This window comes from Trichomonas vaginalis, chromosome III (assembly GCF_026262505.1).
Source record: "Trichomonas vaginalis G3 chromosome III, whole genome shotgun sequence".
NCBI lineage: Eukaryota > Parabasalia > Trichomonadida > Trichomonadidae > Trichomonas > Trichomonas vaginalis.
The window spans coordinates 16929354-16946106 of NC_067205.1; the positions used below are offsets into that span (position 1 = coordinate 16929354).

The 16753-nt window shown below is 34.4% G+C and overlaps 10 protein-coding genes across 10 annotated transcripts, besides 1 other annotated feature; 4 read left to right on the top strand and 6 right to left on the bottom strand.

Annotated features, from left to right (window-relative positions):
* Window positions 1–16753: part of a mobile genetic element that runs on past both edges of the window.
* Window positions 395–867, bottom strand: TVAGG3_0716130 (uncharacterized protein; the record flags this gene model as incomplete). Its single annotated transcript, XM_051243952.1, has 1 exon — window positions 395–867. A coding segment is annotated over one exon (473 nt), but the record flags the coding sequence as incomplete, so codon positions are not given.
* Window positions 1373–1645, top strand: TVAGG3_0716140 (uncharacterized protein; the record flags this gene model as incomplete). Its single annotated transcript, XM_051243953.1, has 1 exon — window positions 1373–1645. One exon carries the CDS (start codon window positions 1373–1375, stop codon window positions 1643–1645), a length of 273 nt encoding a protein of 90 aa, XP_051090540.1.
* Window positions 1670–2527, top strand: TVAGG3_0716150 (uncharacterized protein; the record flags this gene model as incomplete). Its single annotated transcript, XM_051243954.1, has 1 exon — window positions 1670–2527. One exon carries the CDS (start codon window positions 1670–1672, stop codon window positions 2525–2527), a length of 858 nt encoding a protein of 285 aa, XP_051090541.1.
* On the bottom strand, window positions 4667–5661 carry TVAGG3_0716160 (organellar and viral DNA polymerase type B; the record flags this gene model as incomplete). The annotated part of the gene is made up of 1 exon (XM_051243955.1): window positions 4667–5661. A coding segment is annotated over one exon (995 nt), but the record flags the coding sequence as incomplete, so codon positions are not given.
* Window positions 6545–7018, top strand: TVAGG3_0716170 (uncharacterized protein; the record flags this gene model as incomplete). Its single annotated transcript, XM_051243956.1, has 1 exon — window positions 6545–7018. One exon carries the CDS (start codon window positions 6545–6547, stop codon window positions 7016–7018), a length of 474 nt encoding a protein of 157 aa, XP_051090543.1.
* On the bottom strand, window positions 7182–7950 carry TVAGG3_0716180 (KilA, N-terminal/APSES-type HTH, DNA-binding family; the record flags this gene model as incomplete). The annotated part of the gene is made up of 1 exon (XM_051243957.1): window positions 7182–7950. A coding segment is annotated over one exon (769 nt), but the record flags the coding sequence as incomplete, so codon positions are not given.
* Window positions 9103–9876, top strand: TVAGG3_0716190 (organellar and viral DNA polymerase type B; the record flags this gene model as incomplete). Its single annotated transcript, XM_051243958.1, has 1 exon — window positions 9103–9876. A coding segment is annotated over one exon (774 nt), but the record flags the coding sequence as incomplete, so codon positions are not given.
* TVAGG3_0716200 (KilA, N-terminal/APSES-type HTH, DNA-binding family) lies at window positions 10342–10831 on the bottom strand (the record flags this gene model as incomplete). Its single annotated transcript, XM_051243959.1, has 1 exon — window positions 10342–10831. A coding segment is annotated over one exon (490 nt), but the record flags the coding sequence as incomplete, so codon positions are not given.
* On the bottom strand, window positions 11007–11558 carry TVAGG3_0716210 (integrase core domain containing protein family; the record flags this gene model as incomplete). The annotated part of the gene is made up of 1 exon (XM_051243960.1): window positions 11007–11558. The coding sequence occupies one exon, from the start codon at window positions 11556–11558 to the stop codon at window positions 11007–11009; it is 552 nt and encodes a 183-aa protein (XP_051090547.1).
* Window positions 12423–13299, bottom strand: TVAGG3_0716220 (keratin-associated protein family; the record flags this gene model as incomplete). Its single annotated transcript, XM_051243961.1, has 1 exon — window positions 12423–13299. A coding segment is annotated over one exon (877 nt), but the record flags the coding sequence as incomplete, so codon positions are not given.

The window sequence follows — 16753 nt, forward strand, 5'->3', positions numbered from 1 at the left end:
CATCTTTGTTCGAAATAGTTGCTGGTTTACAGTTGTAATAGTAACTGTTCCACTAGCTTCTACTGCCTTCGTTATCATAGTGAATGGTTCATTCCATGGAACAAATTTATTTGTCGGTGGATTTGAATCTGAAGCAAATGCAACTTTAAGAGTTGGATTGAAAGCAATGATATCATTTACAGATATAGATGTGCATTGTAAGGCGTCGCTACTGAACTTTACTTTAAGCTGAATGTTTCCTGCAAAAGCTGGAATAAATCGAATAGCTTCTAATGGAAGGAATCTTCTAACAGGAATTCTTAAACGAAGCTTAAAATCAAATGATTTTCCTGCTGTAATTGGACCACTAACAATTTGTCCTGTTCTGCATGTTCCCGAATGACTCCATACATCTTCATGTCGAGTCTTTGAAAAAACATCTACTTTCTTTATTTGTTCGGTAGTTTGTGAGTTTGAAGTTATATATGCTTCTTCTCTTGCGTTGTCTTGAGAATATACGATACGACCATTTGCAAGGATTTGATATCCAGCAACTGCATAGAAAGCGTCATCGAAACCAATCCAAAATCCTGGTGGGTTTGTTTTATTGGAACCTGAACCAATTTCTTTATCTACAATAAATTGACCTTCCATTTTATACGTAATGAATGTATTGTAAAGGTCCAACATATTTTCACCAGGAGGTGAGAGATTGAATGTTACCCATGTGTTATCTTTAGCAGTTCCAGGTTGTGATGGAATCTTTGCGTCAGAATATTTTCTATTAGTGTCACCAATTTGAACTGCATTGTCTATGATATCGAAATATGAGCGAATCTGATGAATATGCTCTGCTGGAGTAAATTCGTTTAACTGTTCGTTCTGCATGTATTTACTTCAGATAAAAATATCTATTTACTTCATTATTCTCACTCTTCTTCTTGGCATTCGTGGTGGAAGTTGTTTCTTGACATTTTCAATGAACTGTACATTCTCTTTTGTCTCAACTTCTTTCACTGGCGGGTCAGGGTTCTTTGACTCGGTTTGTTTTTCAATGAAATTCACGAACTTTGCAATAAGCTCTTGGTTCGTTATTGAAAGTACATCTGGCTTCTTTTCTTCTGTTCTTTGGTGGCTCAGTTTGAACAGAAGGTTTTATATGGGCTTCGTGGACTTCACCCTTGCCATGCACCTTAATGTTGTCGCTCTCTGCATTCGCTAATGGAACCTTTCTTTTTCTTACGTATATTTTACCATCTTTACTCTGACTTACGTAATAGAAAGGATGTTGTATTCCTCTTGCGTCATTTAATATAATAGACTCTCGCTCTGATTTTGACAAGCTCATTTTACATCGGTTAAAGTTTTAAGTTAGTTTTTTATCTACAGTCAAATGACTCAGACAAGTCATATGGACAAGACCCAAGGGGTCATAGATGTTGAAGCATTGAAGAAAGAAATTCGCGAGCAAATTTTATCCGAACTGAAGGAACAAAAACAAGAACAAAAGCCAGAGAGACCAAAGAGAAAACTTAGTGAAAAACAACTAGCTGCATTAGCTGCTGGAAGACAGAAGAACCCACGTTTGCTGGCGAAAAAAGCTAGAGAAGAAGCAAAAGCAAAGGAAGAACAAAAAGCAAAGGAAGCTGAAGCAAAGAAAGAGTAAATGGTTTATTTTTATCCAAACTAAATGTATAGACAAATACCTTTATCTGTTGCGTTCAGTAGTGAAAACCCTGACGTCAAAATAAAGGGGAACAGAGTAACGTTTAAGTTTCCAACAGACTGGATTGTGAACATAAATGAAGAGAAGTACATTGGCATAACATCTATGTATATAACACGTGCTTTCAGAAAGGTTGACTTTATACTTCAAGTCGAGATAGAAAATGACGAACAGTCTTTAAGCGCCCAAAACATTCACATATACAAATACTTTAAAGACGATACAACATTGTTGCAATGTATGATTTCATTTAATGAGATGTTCGAGAAAAAGTTCAACATTGAAGTACAAACTTTACAGCCTTTACGTGAGTTTCTTGCACAACTGAAGGAAGAAGGTAGTCAGCCACAACTTATAGACTTTCATTATGAATTTAATGAAAATGAAGATGGAACACATGACTGTCAATTCATTGTATTCTCACCATTCAATGAAGTCGCTAAAAAGAAAGAAAATCCATTACGTATAAGATTTCAAATCTCCGAACCAAGTGATGATTTTAAGAATGTTTTCAATTATGATGCAATGCTTCCGAGGAAAAATGAATTTTCAAAGATTGTAACACCTGGCATTTGGGATAGAAAGCAAGCAATACTTTACTCTAATATAGCCAAAGGCGTTGAAAATGAGTTCATTGGTCATACAAGAACTTCACCACTTCCTAACCCTAAATACTATAAATTAACTGGCTTCAATCGTGAGTTTTGGATAGACATGTTCTCCACTCATGACCATAAATGTCCAGTGTTCTTGCCTCCAGATGGGAAGGACTGTCTCTACATTGAAGCACAACTCTTAAACTCTACCATCGCAGTATTGTAAAATCTACGCTAGCTTTATTTTTATCACGAATGACCTCATTGCTGACAAAAATAAGCCGCTAGCGGCAAGGGCGAAGCCCATGACCTCATTCATGACCTCATTGCTGACAAAAATAAGCCGCTAGCGGCAAGGGCGAAGCCCATGACCTCAGAACTTCAACTTACGAATAAAGCTTGTTTTAGTCGTTATTGAAAAGTTGAACTTTTCAGCAAAGCAAGGTTGACATGACTTACATAAGTCGAATGCAATCTCTTGACCATCATAAAGTGCTTTGTAAAGTTTCATTAAACTGAACTCAGAGTCTTTGTCATATGTTCCAACAGGTATGTGAATGTTCTTATCTTCATTGTAATAGCATTGTATAGCTTCAGGAAACATTTCATTAGCGGTTAAAGCAATAACATCTTGCTTCACGCCTTTCATTCTGCAGTGAAATGCAACTTCATTTAAATCGTTAGTGAGTAAGTCTATGTAGGTCTTCTTTCCACAGAAAATACTTTTATAAGCTAAACTTTGTTTTCCAGGTGTTATTTCTGCAAAGTCGCTATGAAATTGACCAAGGTTCTTTCCTATAAGTTCGCGACCATATCTCTTCTTAAACTCTGCTGCAAGCTTTGGTATGTCTTCATTATATAAGTGCATACTGTCGGTATCCTGGTAAAAGATTTGAAGACCCATATCTTCAGCAGTACAGAATACTTCATTCATAATACGTTTTGACATAGACAGAATATTAACACCAAGTGGACAGAAGTTAAAGTGTCTGCAAATGCTTTTCGTTAGCTTGAAAATAGTTTTATCTGAACCATCCAAACCTTCGAACTTCACTATATGGTTGTAATTTCTTATAGCATATCTTATAGCATCTTTGTCATTTACTATGGTTATTTTTGACTCAATAGGAGATAGAATAGTTTTGCCATAAATGCTGTTCAGAATGAGTTTTATAATTTCTTGTAAGGGGTTTCCTTCTTTCTTATACTTTAACCTTAACTCAAACAACTTCTTTACTTCATCTCTTATTCTCATATCTCTGTTTCCATCGTAATAGTATCCTTGCAACACTTCACATTTGACACATTGATATTTTATGAGGTCTTGTAATGTTATATGGTCAACATACATGAGACAGCAAGTGTTTGAACTTCTTGGAACGTTAAGTTCTGGATTTAGTTCAGGGTCGCAAACTATTAAATGAAAGTGTCTGGGTATACCAATCTCTGTTATCTTAATGAGAACAAAGAAGCCAGACATAAACTTTTCACCAATGGGTTCCTTTTGGTCATCATCGAATAAATGTCTCATGAGATACTCTGTGCTTAACATTTCTTCCTTCAATACTTTTGGAATACCTTCTAAAGTATAAAGTCTTGCTATAGCTGAAGGATATAATGAAACAGTGTCGAAGTCAGCAATGAGTTTCTTTTTGCTCTTTTGTTTCATGTTATCTGACAACATACATCTTCCACCTTGAATGCATCTCGAAATAAATTCTCTTGGTTTATTTGAGAGGTCATAAAGATTTCCATTCGGGAAGTATACTCTGTTCTCAAACAATTTGTTAGCAATAGAACAAATACTAACGTAGTCATAAACGTTTAAATCAAACTCTTTCAATAAGTCATTGCGGAACTTTACAAAACCTTCTCTTAAAATTCTTACATCTTGTTTGCAGTAAAACGTGCTATATTTTTCTAAGTCGAAGTGGTTTTCATCTATTCTGCAACCTTTGATGGAATCTATGTTTTTCATAAATGTATCTGCATCATGGATAAACTTACATGCTTCAGAAATGACACCAGTTCTGTTGTCATTTGCTAACAAAACACTGCTGTAGTAGTTATATGGAAATACTTCTTTCGGTCCTGTTTGTAAGTTAAACATAGCAGGAAATAGTTTAAGCTTCTTATTTATAACACTGTAAGAGTCTTTTATAATAATTGCCCGTCCTTTATATAAACCAGTTATTTGCATTGTTCGTGAACCTTTAATGATGGGAGTTCCTTTCACTTCTGTCATGTGTCTTAAGATGAAGTTTATGTCATAACTGAGGTTGTGAAATATATTAAACTCTTGTCAGGAAGTCTTTCCAAAAATTCTGTTGCACAGTTTTGACCCCAAATGCTTTCACTCACTGAACCATCTTCACTGTCATAACAGATGTTAAAAGCTTTATGAAAGCCGTCTGTGCTACACTCAAAGTCAGCAAAGAAAACGTGCTCAGGAATGAATTTACATTTAGCTTTATTTACTTCTTTTGACTCTGCTTTCTTCTTCAGTTGTACACAATACTTTGGAGCATATGTCAAATCTTTAAATGGTGCAAGGTTCTGTTTATATAAGTCAGTAGTATATGTGAAAAGTTCTCCATAAGAAATAGGTTCGAAATATTTGCACTCCCACAATGTTTTCATAACATCCCATAGCGGTGTTGTTCTATCATAACGAACTACATATTTATCTTCTCTCTTTGTATAAATCTTCATCTGTTTCTCAATGTTCATTCCACCACACTCCTTCAAGATTTCTATATAGTTTCGAATGAAGTATGTTGTCATTGGTAATCTTTCATTTAGCATGTAGTGGTCTTCAACAAGAAGTAAGTCAATAGTTCTAACAGTTTCGCATTCTTTTGGTATATATCTCTTTATTTCATTATGTCTTGAGTCATTGAAATAACCAATGGTAACATTAAATGCTATACCTGTTGAATCGGAAATTTCTTGTACTTTACTTTGAGGAAAGTCTCTAACACGAATGACTTCTCTCATGTGGTCAATAGTTTCTTCATTTACTCCAGCCTGAATGCAAGCATAAACGAAACAATTGTCCTCTGTCATAAGTGTTGCAGTTCTTTTGTTCAGTTCATTGAAGATTTGGTAGCGTTCAAGATTTATAGGTAATGTGCAAAGATACTTCCAGAACTGACCGCTTCTCTTCTTATAAAACTTCTTTTCACCATTATCTTTCCAAAAGCTTTCTATAAGTGCTGGGTTTCCTGTTTGCTTAAGAGCTTCCAAAATGGCTTTCTGGTCATTTGTCAGTGTGCTTTCATCTCTATATGGTCTCTTTTTTGGTTTGCCTTTCTTTACATCTGACATCGTTAAGCCTTCATATTCTGTTAAATCATACATCTTTATTTCGGTAAGATTCTTTATGTTTGTCAAGAAGAAGTCATAGTGCATTTCAACAATACCTGCAGCATTTGCTTCTATCTCTGATATAAAGTTCTCCTTCAAGAGCTGATGTAGTAATGTTCCAATATTATTGAGGTTTAACGTAGAACATTCATACTTTCCACCAAGTTTATAACATACCATCCATCTCTGTTGCGAGTTTATTTTAATTTTCTCTAAGAGTCTCATGAAAACCTTACCGAAATGTTTGTGTAAGTAGTCTCTGTTTGGTTCATCTAAAGCTTCGATGTTAAAGTCAATGAGTCTATTGCCTGACTTCACATTTCTCTTCCTATTCTCTTCATCTTTCTTTAACCATCTCTCACCTTCTTTTGGTTTGTCGTCAATGGAACGAATGACATCGTTAGCTTTGCGAACTTGTTCTATAGCACTTTTAAACATCTCTCTTCTCTGTTGTTTCAGTGTGTCATCTCTCTTTCGTGTTTCACCAACGTTTGCATTTGTTATGTCAAACATCTCTCTTCTTACTTCATGAGGTACTGAACGTCTATGATATAAGTCAATAGCAATGTCATTTAAAGGAAATGCTCTTGCATGGACTTCGTCCTCGCCGCGTTGCGGCTTTATGAACTCATGAATTCTATCATAACTTATTGCACCATTATAGTCTTTAATGAAGTCAGCGAGTGCTTTTTTGTTTGTTGCGTAATGCTTTGCAACATCTATATTAGCTTCTGTAAGAAGTTGTTTTATTTCCGAGTGTTCTAACTTAGACAACTTCCGATACATCTTTAGTAGGAAATAAAAAAATATTTTTTGAAAAAATTAGATTAGATTTTTTTTAAGTTATTTTTCAAAATAATTTAATATTTTTATTTTAATGAAACACATGCAAGATTGCAAGTTCTTTTCATACAATGCTCTCGCTACTGCCATCAAGAATGAGTTCAATAATGCTTCAAACGTTAATGTTATCTTTAACAAGAAGTTTGTGAAAGAATCTAAGTTTGGTCAGTATGTCAGACCATTAGCTATCGTCATTGACCGCAAACGTTATACTTCACAAGAGTTAGCAGTAGTTTTGAAACAAAAGGGTTTCTTCGTGAATGTCAAAGATACACACTATACTGTCATAAAGAACTCCAACATTGACTTCTTCAGTATTGCTATGAATCTTTCCGAACAGAAAGAATATAAGAAGGGTGAAACATCTGTGAAATATTATCCTTCATCTCTGAAGACAATAACGAACAAAGATGTTATACAAAAGTTCTTACCAAAGGTTGAAGAAGCTTCAATTGACATTGACGAAGGAAGTGAAATGGTTGAAGAAATTGACCCTGAAGCTATTTAACCAAAAATATATTTTTGGTGAAGAGGTGAGATATCACCTGTTTTTTCACCTCATTCTCTCTTCGTTAATGTTGTCGTGACTTCTTCGTTAATGTTGTCGTGACTTCATTCTTCCTCTTTGAAGTTATCGAAATATTCTGTTATTTTTTCCTTCAGTAATGTTAAGTCTTCTTTGAAGGTAAGTATTGTGCAACCTTTGATGTCATAGTGTGTTTGAGGAAGAGTATTTTTGACAATTTCTTTTATTTGCTCATTCGGTGTCATTGAAATCGGTAAGTTTTCACGATAGAACCAGTTTCTGTCAGATTTATATATTTTAGCAAGGTCGTAAAAGCTTTTGTTGTTTCTTCTGACTAAATGCAACATAACCATATCTCTATCTTCTTCTTTCTCCAACTCTTCAGTATAAATCATATACTTATAACTCTTTTCCTTTCCTTTTGGTACTGAACGTGGTATTCTTTTCTGTATGCTTTTGTCTTTGGATTCAATGACTTCATCTTTTGCTTGAAGTTTCTTTTCCATCTCTCCACGTTCTGCTTTATATAGTTCATCTAACATCATGAAAATATAACAAGCATAACGAGGTGAAGCCCACATTGCTACAGCATTTACTAAAAGTCTATGAACATAATAACCTTTCAAACCAGGTGCCAAATTCTTGCGATTTTCGTACGGAATCTCTTCCCTCGGTTTTCCGAGGGAAGCAATCATATGAGGAAATTCTTCTAAAAGTTCTTTTGCCTGTTGGTTTTCAAACCAATGATATGCTTGCTTTGTAGAACGAAGAGCGTTCATTATACTTTGCATTTGATACATATCATCTTTGACTGAACGAATGAGACGTAACTGTTTGTTATATTGTATGTATTCGTATTCTTCATTTATGGCTTCATGAACGATAGCAGTTGTTGTGTTCTCTAATGTTGACATTACTGTTCTTACATACAGGATAAAAAAATAAATAAAATAAAAACTAACTTTATTTTTTTCTGAGATAAACACTATTTCTTCACAACATTAAATTTTATCCTGTATGAAATGACTTTAAAAAGATTATTGACTGACTTCGAATACTATCTCATTGACGCACTGACAGACCCTCAAAACTGTGTTGAAAGTTCTTTAAGCTTTAAGATTGAAGGTACGACGCATTTTGTCTTCACTTACGTATTGAAAGAATATGACCGTTATCATAACGAAGTGAATCAAACACTAATAAAATTTGTAGATAAAAAATTGGTTAACAATGAATATTTTAAACGTGAAGACCCAAACACTGCTGGAGATGATGAAGAATACAGACAAGTTATTGAAAAAAATAACGCAAGATTAGATGCAATAGAAAAGAAGTTTAATGAATGTCTTACAAACACGTATGAATATCTTATGCAGTGGGAAGCCAGATGGAAATAAATTTACGTCAAATATGCAATTTATAAAATCTTATGTCGACAGGCTACGTAGCACAGTGGTCTAAGGTGGTGTTATGGAGGGGTCAAGGTCTGTGGTTCGAACCGCGACAGCGCCGTATTTTCTTATTTTCTTTATTTGTCTTGTTTGTCGTGAATAAAAAGTGTCATAAAAGTGCTCTATCTTCCACGGGAATAAATAAAAAATTTACTTTATTTCTTCTTTATTTCTTTGTTCCCGTGGAAGAAGGGTTTTGCTGTTTTTTCTCAGCCGAAATCAATGATTTTTTCATTTTTGGAATCCTTAGCGAATGAGGAATCTTTTCTCTCGTGGAAGCTTTGACCTAAAATATAATTTAGGTGAAGAGGTGAGATGTCACCTGTTTTCTCACCTCTTTTTTCACCCTCGTGACTTTGTCATAACTTCTTCGTAAATGCTTTGTCATAACTTCTTCGTAAATGCTTTGTCATAACTTCTTCGTAAATGAGTGTAAATGACCAAAAATATATTATAGGTGAAGAGGTGAGATGTCACCTCTTTTTTCACCTAATTTCTCACCTCAGCCGCTAAGCGGCGAGACCCAAAGGGTCTTGAATTTTCATGAATTTCCTTAAGATAGAAAAATAACGTTAGTTTTATTTTTATTTATTTTTTTATTTTGTATGTAAAGATATGATTTCAACAATCGGCACAACAACAATTCAAGCCGCGAACGGCGGGACTCTGTCCACAACAACTTCACCAAACTCGTTAGTCATGAATCCAACATCTATGTTAGTAGAGATGAAAAGCTTCATTCCTTCTTCATATACTTTCGAAACAAAAATCCAGAAGATAAAGCAAGAACTTTTAACAAGTAATTTAGACTGTAGTGCGAAAGATGAAACAAATGAACAGTATCTTTATGAAATGCAGGACATTATTGACCATTTACCTAAACTACCTGAAATTCAGCATCAAAAACTAACTATTCCTGAATTCGATGAAATAGAAGTGAAACCAACTGACTCAGTAGAAATAAAGAAGTTCATTCGAAAGGTAAACTATGAGTTTCTAGGATTTCATTGCAACCATAAGGTTATGGACAAAGATTGCGACATGGTATATAAGAATGTTTCTGACATATATAAATCCGGGGAGTTTAAGACCTACGATAACTTTGTTTCGTTAGTTGCTGAATGTGTATGGCAGATAAGAGATAAAGATAGAAGAGGTAAAATATGGAACGAACAGATAAGACCAACTGCTTTTGAGTTAAAGAAAACCATTGACGCCTTAGTTGTTTTAGCAGGTAAGGTTTCAGAATATAACGCAAAAATGAATCCGCAATGTTCTAAATGTAAAGCAGCAATTAGGAAATATAACTACTCCGTCAAAGAGATAGAAAGAATGCGAAACGACTATGCAGACTTAAAGAAAGAAGCAGAAAAGCCAGCAGAAAATAAAATGGACATGTTAGCATTTCTGAACAAAAACTATCCAACTGCTGACGATTTCCTTCTATCTGACGTCAAGAAGAAATATAAAGAAACTTTCGGCATTGTTAAAACTTTTGACATACTGACAGAAGAAATAGAAGCTACGAAATTGTTTAGGATTTCAAATATACATCGTACAATTCATGTAAAACGCTTGTGAAAAACTGGGGTGAGAAAACAGGTGAGAAAACGGGTGACATCTCACCTCTTCACCTAAATATATTTTTTACTGAATTCAATAAAAATAAATGGTTCATTTACTCACAATATTTTTGTACAAAACGACCCCAAACTTTTAACTTCTTTTCTGCAGCTTCAAATGCTATCTTAGCGAGTTCATATTCTCTAAATTCTCTCTTTAAATCTTCTTGTTCCCATTGGTCTAGTTCGTATGGAGAATCTCTATAACCATAATATATCTCACGTTCATGTTCTAATTGTTTTTCACACATTTTTCCAACTTCTTCTTCGAACAAAGGTTTAGCATTCTCCACTGTATCTTCGAGTTCTTCTTCATCTAACTTCTCATGAACTTTCTTGTCTATGGAGTCCATAATATCTTTGACATAAAATGCATACTTTACAGAGCACCATTCAGCAACAAAATGAACGAGGTCAGCATGTATGTAAATACCTTTGAATTCATTCATAACGCCCTTAGTAAGCTCATAAAATGCTTGTTTTGAGGTTGAGCCACTTTTGGCTCGACCGTATTCTTTCAACCAAAACTCAAGAATTTCCTGCATTTTAGCACTATTGAGAAATCTGTTTAAATGGTTTAACTTTCCTGCTTCTCTCGCCATCTTTGTTGCATTAATGTAACCATCCTTGTCTCTACGTAAGACTTCAATACCATTATAAGTGCCTTTTGTGAATGTTTCACCATTAGATTTGTTCGTGAATGTTTTTGCTTCGATTGACATTTCTGTTCTTACATACAAAATAAAAAAATAAATAAAAATAAAACTAACTTTATTTTTGGTCTTTTGTGAAAATTCACGAAAATTCAAGAGGTGAAAAAAGAGGTGAGAAAACAGGTGAAATCTCACCTCTTCACCTAAATTATATTTTTGTCTGATTTACATCCAACGAAAAAGTTTAGAAGAATTTTCTTATTCTTTCTGGCATGTTTTTATCTTTCCAGTACTCCCGCTCTAATGGTCCCAGATGAGTTGGTTTAGATTCTCTCAAGTTCTTAGATGGTATAACATCTTCAACGCCTCCTTCATATCTTACTTTATAAGTGTCATCGTTTGTGTTATAGTCAAGTATTTCAATAACCACTCCTCGCTTTGCTTCGTCAATGGTTTCAGCAAGTTTGCCATTACTACTTTCGACTAATTTATGTCGAGGGTAAAATGCTATGGAGTCGTCAGCAGCTTTTATAAGATATCCATTACCTTGCGTAGAGTCTACGATATAATAATTTCGACTTAACCTTAAACGTTTCTTTGTCAATGGTTTGTCGTCAAGAACTACACGAACTTTTGTACCAGGAATGAGAGTAAATTGTGTTGAATTTCTGATATTTTGTGTTTGGCTTCGTTTCTTTTGTATATACTTTTCTTCTTGTTGTTGTGTCATTGAATTTGGTGTATGTCCTGTTGTAGAATGTGTTGAGGAATTATATACTTCGAGAAAATGTTTCATTGTTTCTTCGGTAAAGTCTCGCTCTTGATTTAAATCTCTGAGAGTCCTTATGAAGCGGTTAATGATACCGAGTATGTTATGGTTATGGTCTTCAGTAGTGTAGTGAGTTATGTTATGCTTAATGAGAAATTCTGTGATTTCGTTGCTGAGGTATGCACCGTCTTGGTCTGATGTTAAAATACTTGGGCTATGTTCTGCTACAAACTTTTGTAAAACTCTTAACACTTCATGAGTTCCTTTATTTCTCATTATATACGCATATGCTTTACGAGTGTTAACATTTATGAAGATGAGGAATGGTTTATGTCCTCCTTTTCTGCTTTGAATGAGAGTGTCAAATTGGTATGCGTCAGGAGTGTTGGAGTAAATTGGTAAAAAGTAGTCGTAAGGATTTATTTTTGTTTGATGTACAACATTTTTGTCAAAGAACCTTTTCACTTCAGCTCTGTTAGTAAATCCCGAACTCTTTGCAGCTTCATTGAACTTCTTAAATGACCTCCATGGATGTTGTTCGAATACTTCTTTCAAGCTCATTTATGTAAAGTTAAAGATTTTAACCAACTCGTATCCAAGCGTGCATTGTTATATAAGGAGGCATATAATCTTTTCCATTACCTGCTGGGTCTGTAATACCAGCTACAACATGTGTATGATTTCCTGCAGTTCCACAGAAAATACCTGTGCTAACATCTTTGGGGTCAGTTGTGATATCATATCTATGCATTCCCTGTCTATCCGAACCCGCTGCAAGATTTGTATAACCTCTTTTTGTTATTGAATGTGAATGGTTTCCTTCCACAGATGTTCTTCCACTGAACCTATGCATATGTGAAGGAAGGTTTTCAATACCTATTTTCTTTGAACCTCCCATCTTCATTGACTGCGTATTAGTGTAGAATGGAAAACTGTCAACTATTTCATACCATCTACCACCAAATAAAGTGTTTGGATTTATTGGATTCATAGACGTATAAACAGCTCCTATAGGATATATTAAATCATATATGCTCATAACTCTATAAACATATTCTAAAGAACTTATGTCATTAAATACCATTTGGAATGTATCTCCCGGATGAAATGTTGCATTTGTTCCACTTTTATAATGTAATGTTAGTTCAATAGAATTATCCAAGAAAAATTCAAAAGTATCTGGTTGAAGACCTCTAACAAATTCAAATGGAGTTGCTGGTTCACCATTTATAATTTCTGTTGTAAATGTCATTGTATCTGGTTTCGAAAATTTCTTTGTTAGTTCTGCATCCACATAAGTTTTATCTGCTTTCTTGTCTAACATTGCTGGTAGTTCATATGCTTCAAAGTTTCTGGCATGATCTTCGGTATTCCTGCAACTCTTATCTAAATTGTTAAGAGTATCTTTTACGCTTGTACTCGGATTCTCTAAAGGTGCACTTGAACCAAGGTCAAAGTTCAATATTATGTCGTCTGCTCTAACAGTAGTGAAGGATTTATGTGTATGGTTCTTGTCTGCTTTCTTGTCATATAAATCTTGAGCAGTGAATTTAATATTATGTTCATCCTTCATGACATAAACATCTTTACATCTAATGTTTCTCATCGTCGTTATGTCGTCATCCGATGTTAAACCTTGTGGAAAGTTAGGAGGTTTACAATATAATGCATCCCCACCAGTTTCTTCAACCGTTCCTTCAATACTTTCTATAGCAACAGTTGTGAAGGATTTATGTGTATGGTTCTTGTCTGCTTTCTTATCTAACATTGCTGGTAGTTCATGTGCTTCAAAGTTTCTGGCATGACTTTCAATGTTCCTGCAACTGTTATCTAAACTGTTAAGAGTATCTTTTACGCTTGTACTTGGATTTTCTAATGGTGCACTTGAACCAAGGTCAAAGTTCAATATTATGTCGTCTGCTCTAACAGTAGTGAAGGATTTATGTGTATGGTTCTTGTCAGCTTTACTGTCTAAAGAAGTTTGAAGTTCATTTATATCGGAGATGTTGTGTTTATGAGATTTCAAAACTTTGTTCGTTGCGTCAAGTTCAACTTTGTCAGCTTTACTTTTAATAGCATCTTCAAACGTTATTTTTGCCTTAACTCTTAACATAAATCTTGGTTCAACTAATACACCATTAACAGAGAAAGTAGAGGCATAAATTTCATCGTTATAACTAAATGCTTCTGGTGCTTTACCTGTGTCATACTGTACAGTACAGCTTATGTCATAACCTTTAGCACGAATGTATTTATATCTTCTTTCATTAACATTTTTTGTCTTCGCTTCATCACTTCGTGTTAAATATCCATGGTAGTCCGTTATAATCTGTTCGTCTGAAGTTATATAATGAACGTGGTTTTTATCTGCTTTTTCGGCTAATTTCTCATTAACATCATTCACTTCTAATTCAACTCTTCCGCCAGAACTCTCATGAGATACTCTGTGTTTAACATTTCTTCCTCAATACTTTTTGGAATTCCTTCTACAATATAAGTCTTGCTATAAGCTGAAGGATATAATGAATACAGTGTCGAAGTCAGCCAATGAGTTTCTTTTTGCTCTTTTGTTTCATGTTATTCTGAACAACCTATACATCTTCCACCTTGATGCAATTGAAATAAATTCTCTTGGTTTTTTGAGAGGATCATAAAGATTTCCATTCGGAAGTATACTCCTGTTCTCAAACAATTGTTAGCAATAGAACAAATACTAACGTAGTCATAAACGGTTTAATCAAACTCTTTCAATAAGTCATTGCGGAACTTTACAAACCTTCTTCTTAAATCTTTACATCTTGTTTGCCAGGTAAAACGTGGCCTATATTTTTCTAAGTCGAAGTGGTTTTTTCATCTATTCTGCAACCTTTGATGGAATCTATGGTTCTTCATACATGTATCTGCACTCATGGATAAACTACCAGCTCAGAATGACACCAGTTTCTGTTGCATTTGCTAACAAAAACTGCTGTAGTAGTTATATTGAAATACTTCTTTTCGGTCCTGTTTTGTAAGTTAAAAACATAGCAGGCCACCCCCCAAATATGTTTAAGTTTCTTATTATAAACACTGTAACGAGTCTTTTATAATAATTGCCACGTCCTTTATATAACAGTTATTTTGCATTGTTCGTGAACTTTAAATGATTGGGAGTTCCTTTCACTTTCTGCTCATTGTGTCTTAAGATGAAGTTTATGTCATAACTGCAGGTTTGTGAAAATATAATTAACTCTTGTCAGGCGAGTCGTTCAAAAATTCTGTTGCACAGTTTCTGGACCCCATATGCTTTCACTTCACTGAACATCTTCACTGTCATAACAGATGTTAAAAGCTTTATGAAAGCGTCTGTGCTACACTAAAGTCAGCAAAGAAAACGTTGCTCAGGAATGAATTTACATTTAGCCTTTATTTTACTTCTTTTTGCACTCTGCTTTCCTTCTTCAGTTGTTACACAATACTTTGGAGCATATGTTCAAATCTTTAAATGGCTTGCAAGGTTTCTGTTTTATATAAGTCAGTAGTATATGTGAAAAGTTCTCCATAAGAAATAGGTTTCGAAATAATTTGCACTCCCACAATGTTTTCAATAACATCATATGGGGTTGTTCTATCATAACGACTACATATTTATTTCTCTCTTTTTGTATAAATCTTCATCTGTTTTCTCAATGTTCATTCGCACACACTCCCTATCAAGATTTCTATATAAAAGGTTTCGTAATTGAAGTATGTTGTCATTTGGTATCTTTCATTTAGATGTAAGTGGTTCTTCAAACAAGAAGCTAAGTCAATAGTTCTTAAACAGTTTTCGTCATTCTTTTGGTATATATCTCTTTATCTTCATTTATGTCTGCTAGTCTTTGAAATAACCAATGGTAACATTTAACATGCTATACCTGTTGAATCGGAAATTTCTTGTACTTTTACTTTAGGAAAGTCTCTAACACGAATGACTTTCTCATCATGGTGGTCATAGTTCTTCATTTATTCCAGCCTGAATGCAAGCATTAAACGAAACAATTTGGTCCTCTGTCATAAGTGTTGCAAGTTCTTTTTGTTCAGTCATTGAAGATTTGGTAGCGTTCATAGATTTATAGGTAATATGCAAAGATACCTTCCAGAACTGACTGCGCTTCTCTTCTTATAAAACTTCTTCTTCACCATTATCTTTCCCAAAACTTTTCTATAAGTGGTGGGTTTTCTTTATGATATTATATAGTAGCATCAGAATGCTTTTCTGGTCATTTTGGTCAGTGTTGCTTTCATCTCTATATGTCTCTTTTTTTGGTTTTGCGCTTTCTTTACATCTGACATCGTTACTCTTCATATTCTTGTTAAATCATACATTCTTTATTTCGGTAAGATTCTTATGTTTGTTCAAGAAGAAGTCATAGTGCATTTCAACAATACCTGGCGGCATTTGCTTCTATCTCTGATATAAAGTTCTTCCTTCAAGAGCTGAATGTAGTAATGTTCCACATATTATCTGAGGGTTTAACTGTAAGTAAACATTTCTACTTTCCCAACCAAGTTTATTAACATACCATCCATCTCTGTTGCGATTTTATTTTATTTTTCTCTAAGAGCTCATGAAAAACCTTACCGAAATGTTTGTGTAAGTAGGTCTCTGTTTTGGTTCATCTAAAGCTTCGATGTAAAGTCAATGAGCTCTTTTGCCTGACTTCACCATCTTCTCTCTTCCTACTTCTCTTCATCTTTCTTATAACCATCTTCTCACCTTTCTTTTGGTTTGTTCGCTCAATTGGAACGAATGACATCGTTTAAGCTTTTGCGAACTTGCTTTCTATAGCACTTTTAAACATTCTCTTCTCTGTTGTTTCAGTGATGTCATCCTCTCTTTCGTGTTTTTCACCAAACGTTTTGCATTTGTTATGCTAAACATCTCTCTTCTTACTTCATGGAGGTACTGACAGTCTATGATATAAGTCAATAGCAATGTCATTTAAAGGAATTGCTCTTTGCATGGACTTCGTCCTCCGCCGCGGTTGCGGCCTTTTATGAACTCCATGAATTCTATCATAACTTATTGCAGCCATTATAGTCTTTAATGAAGTCAGCGATGTGCTTTTTTTGTTTGTTGCTAATGCTTTGCAACATCTATATTAGCTTCTGTAAGGAAAGTTTGTTTTTTTTCGCGAGTGTTCTAACTTAGACCAACTTCCGATACATCATTTTAGTAGGAAATAAAAAATATTTTTTGA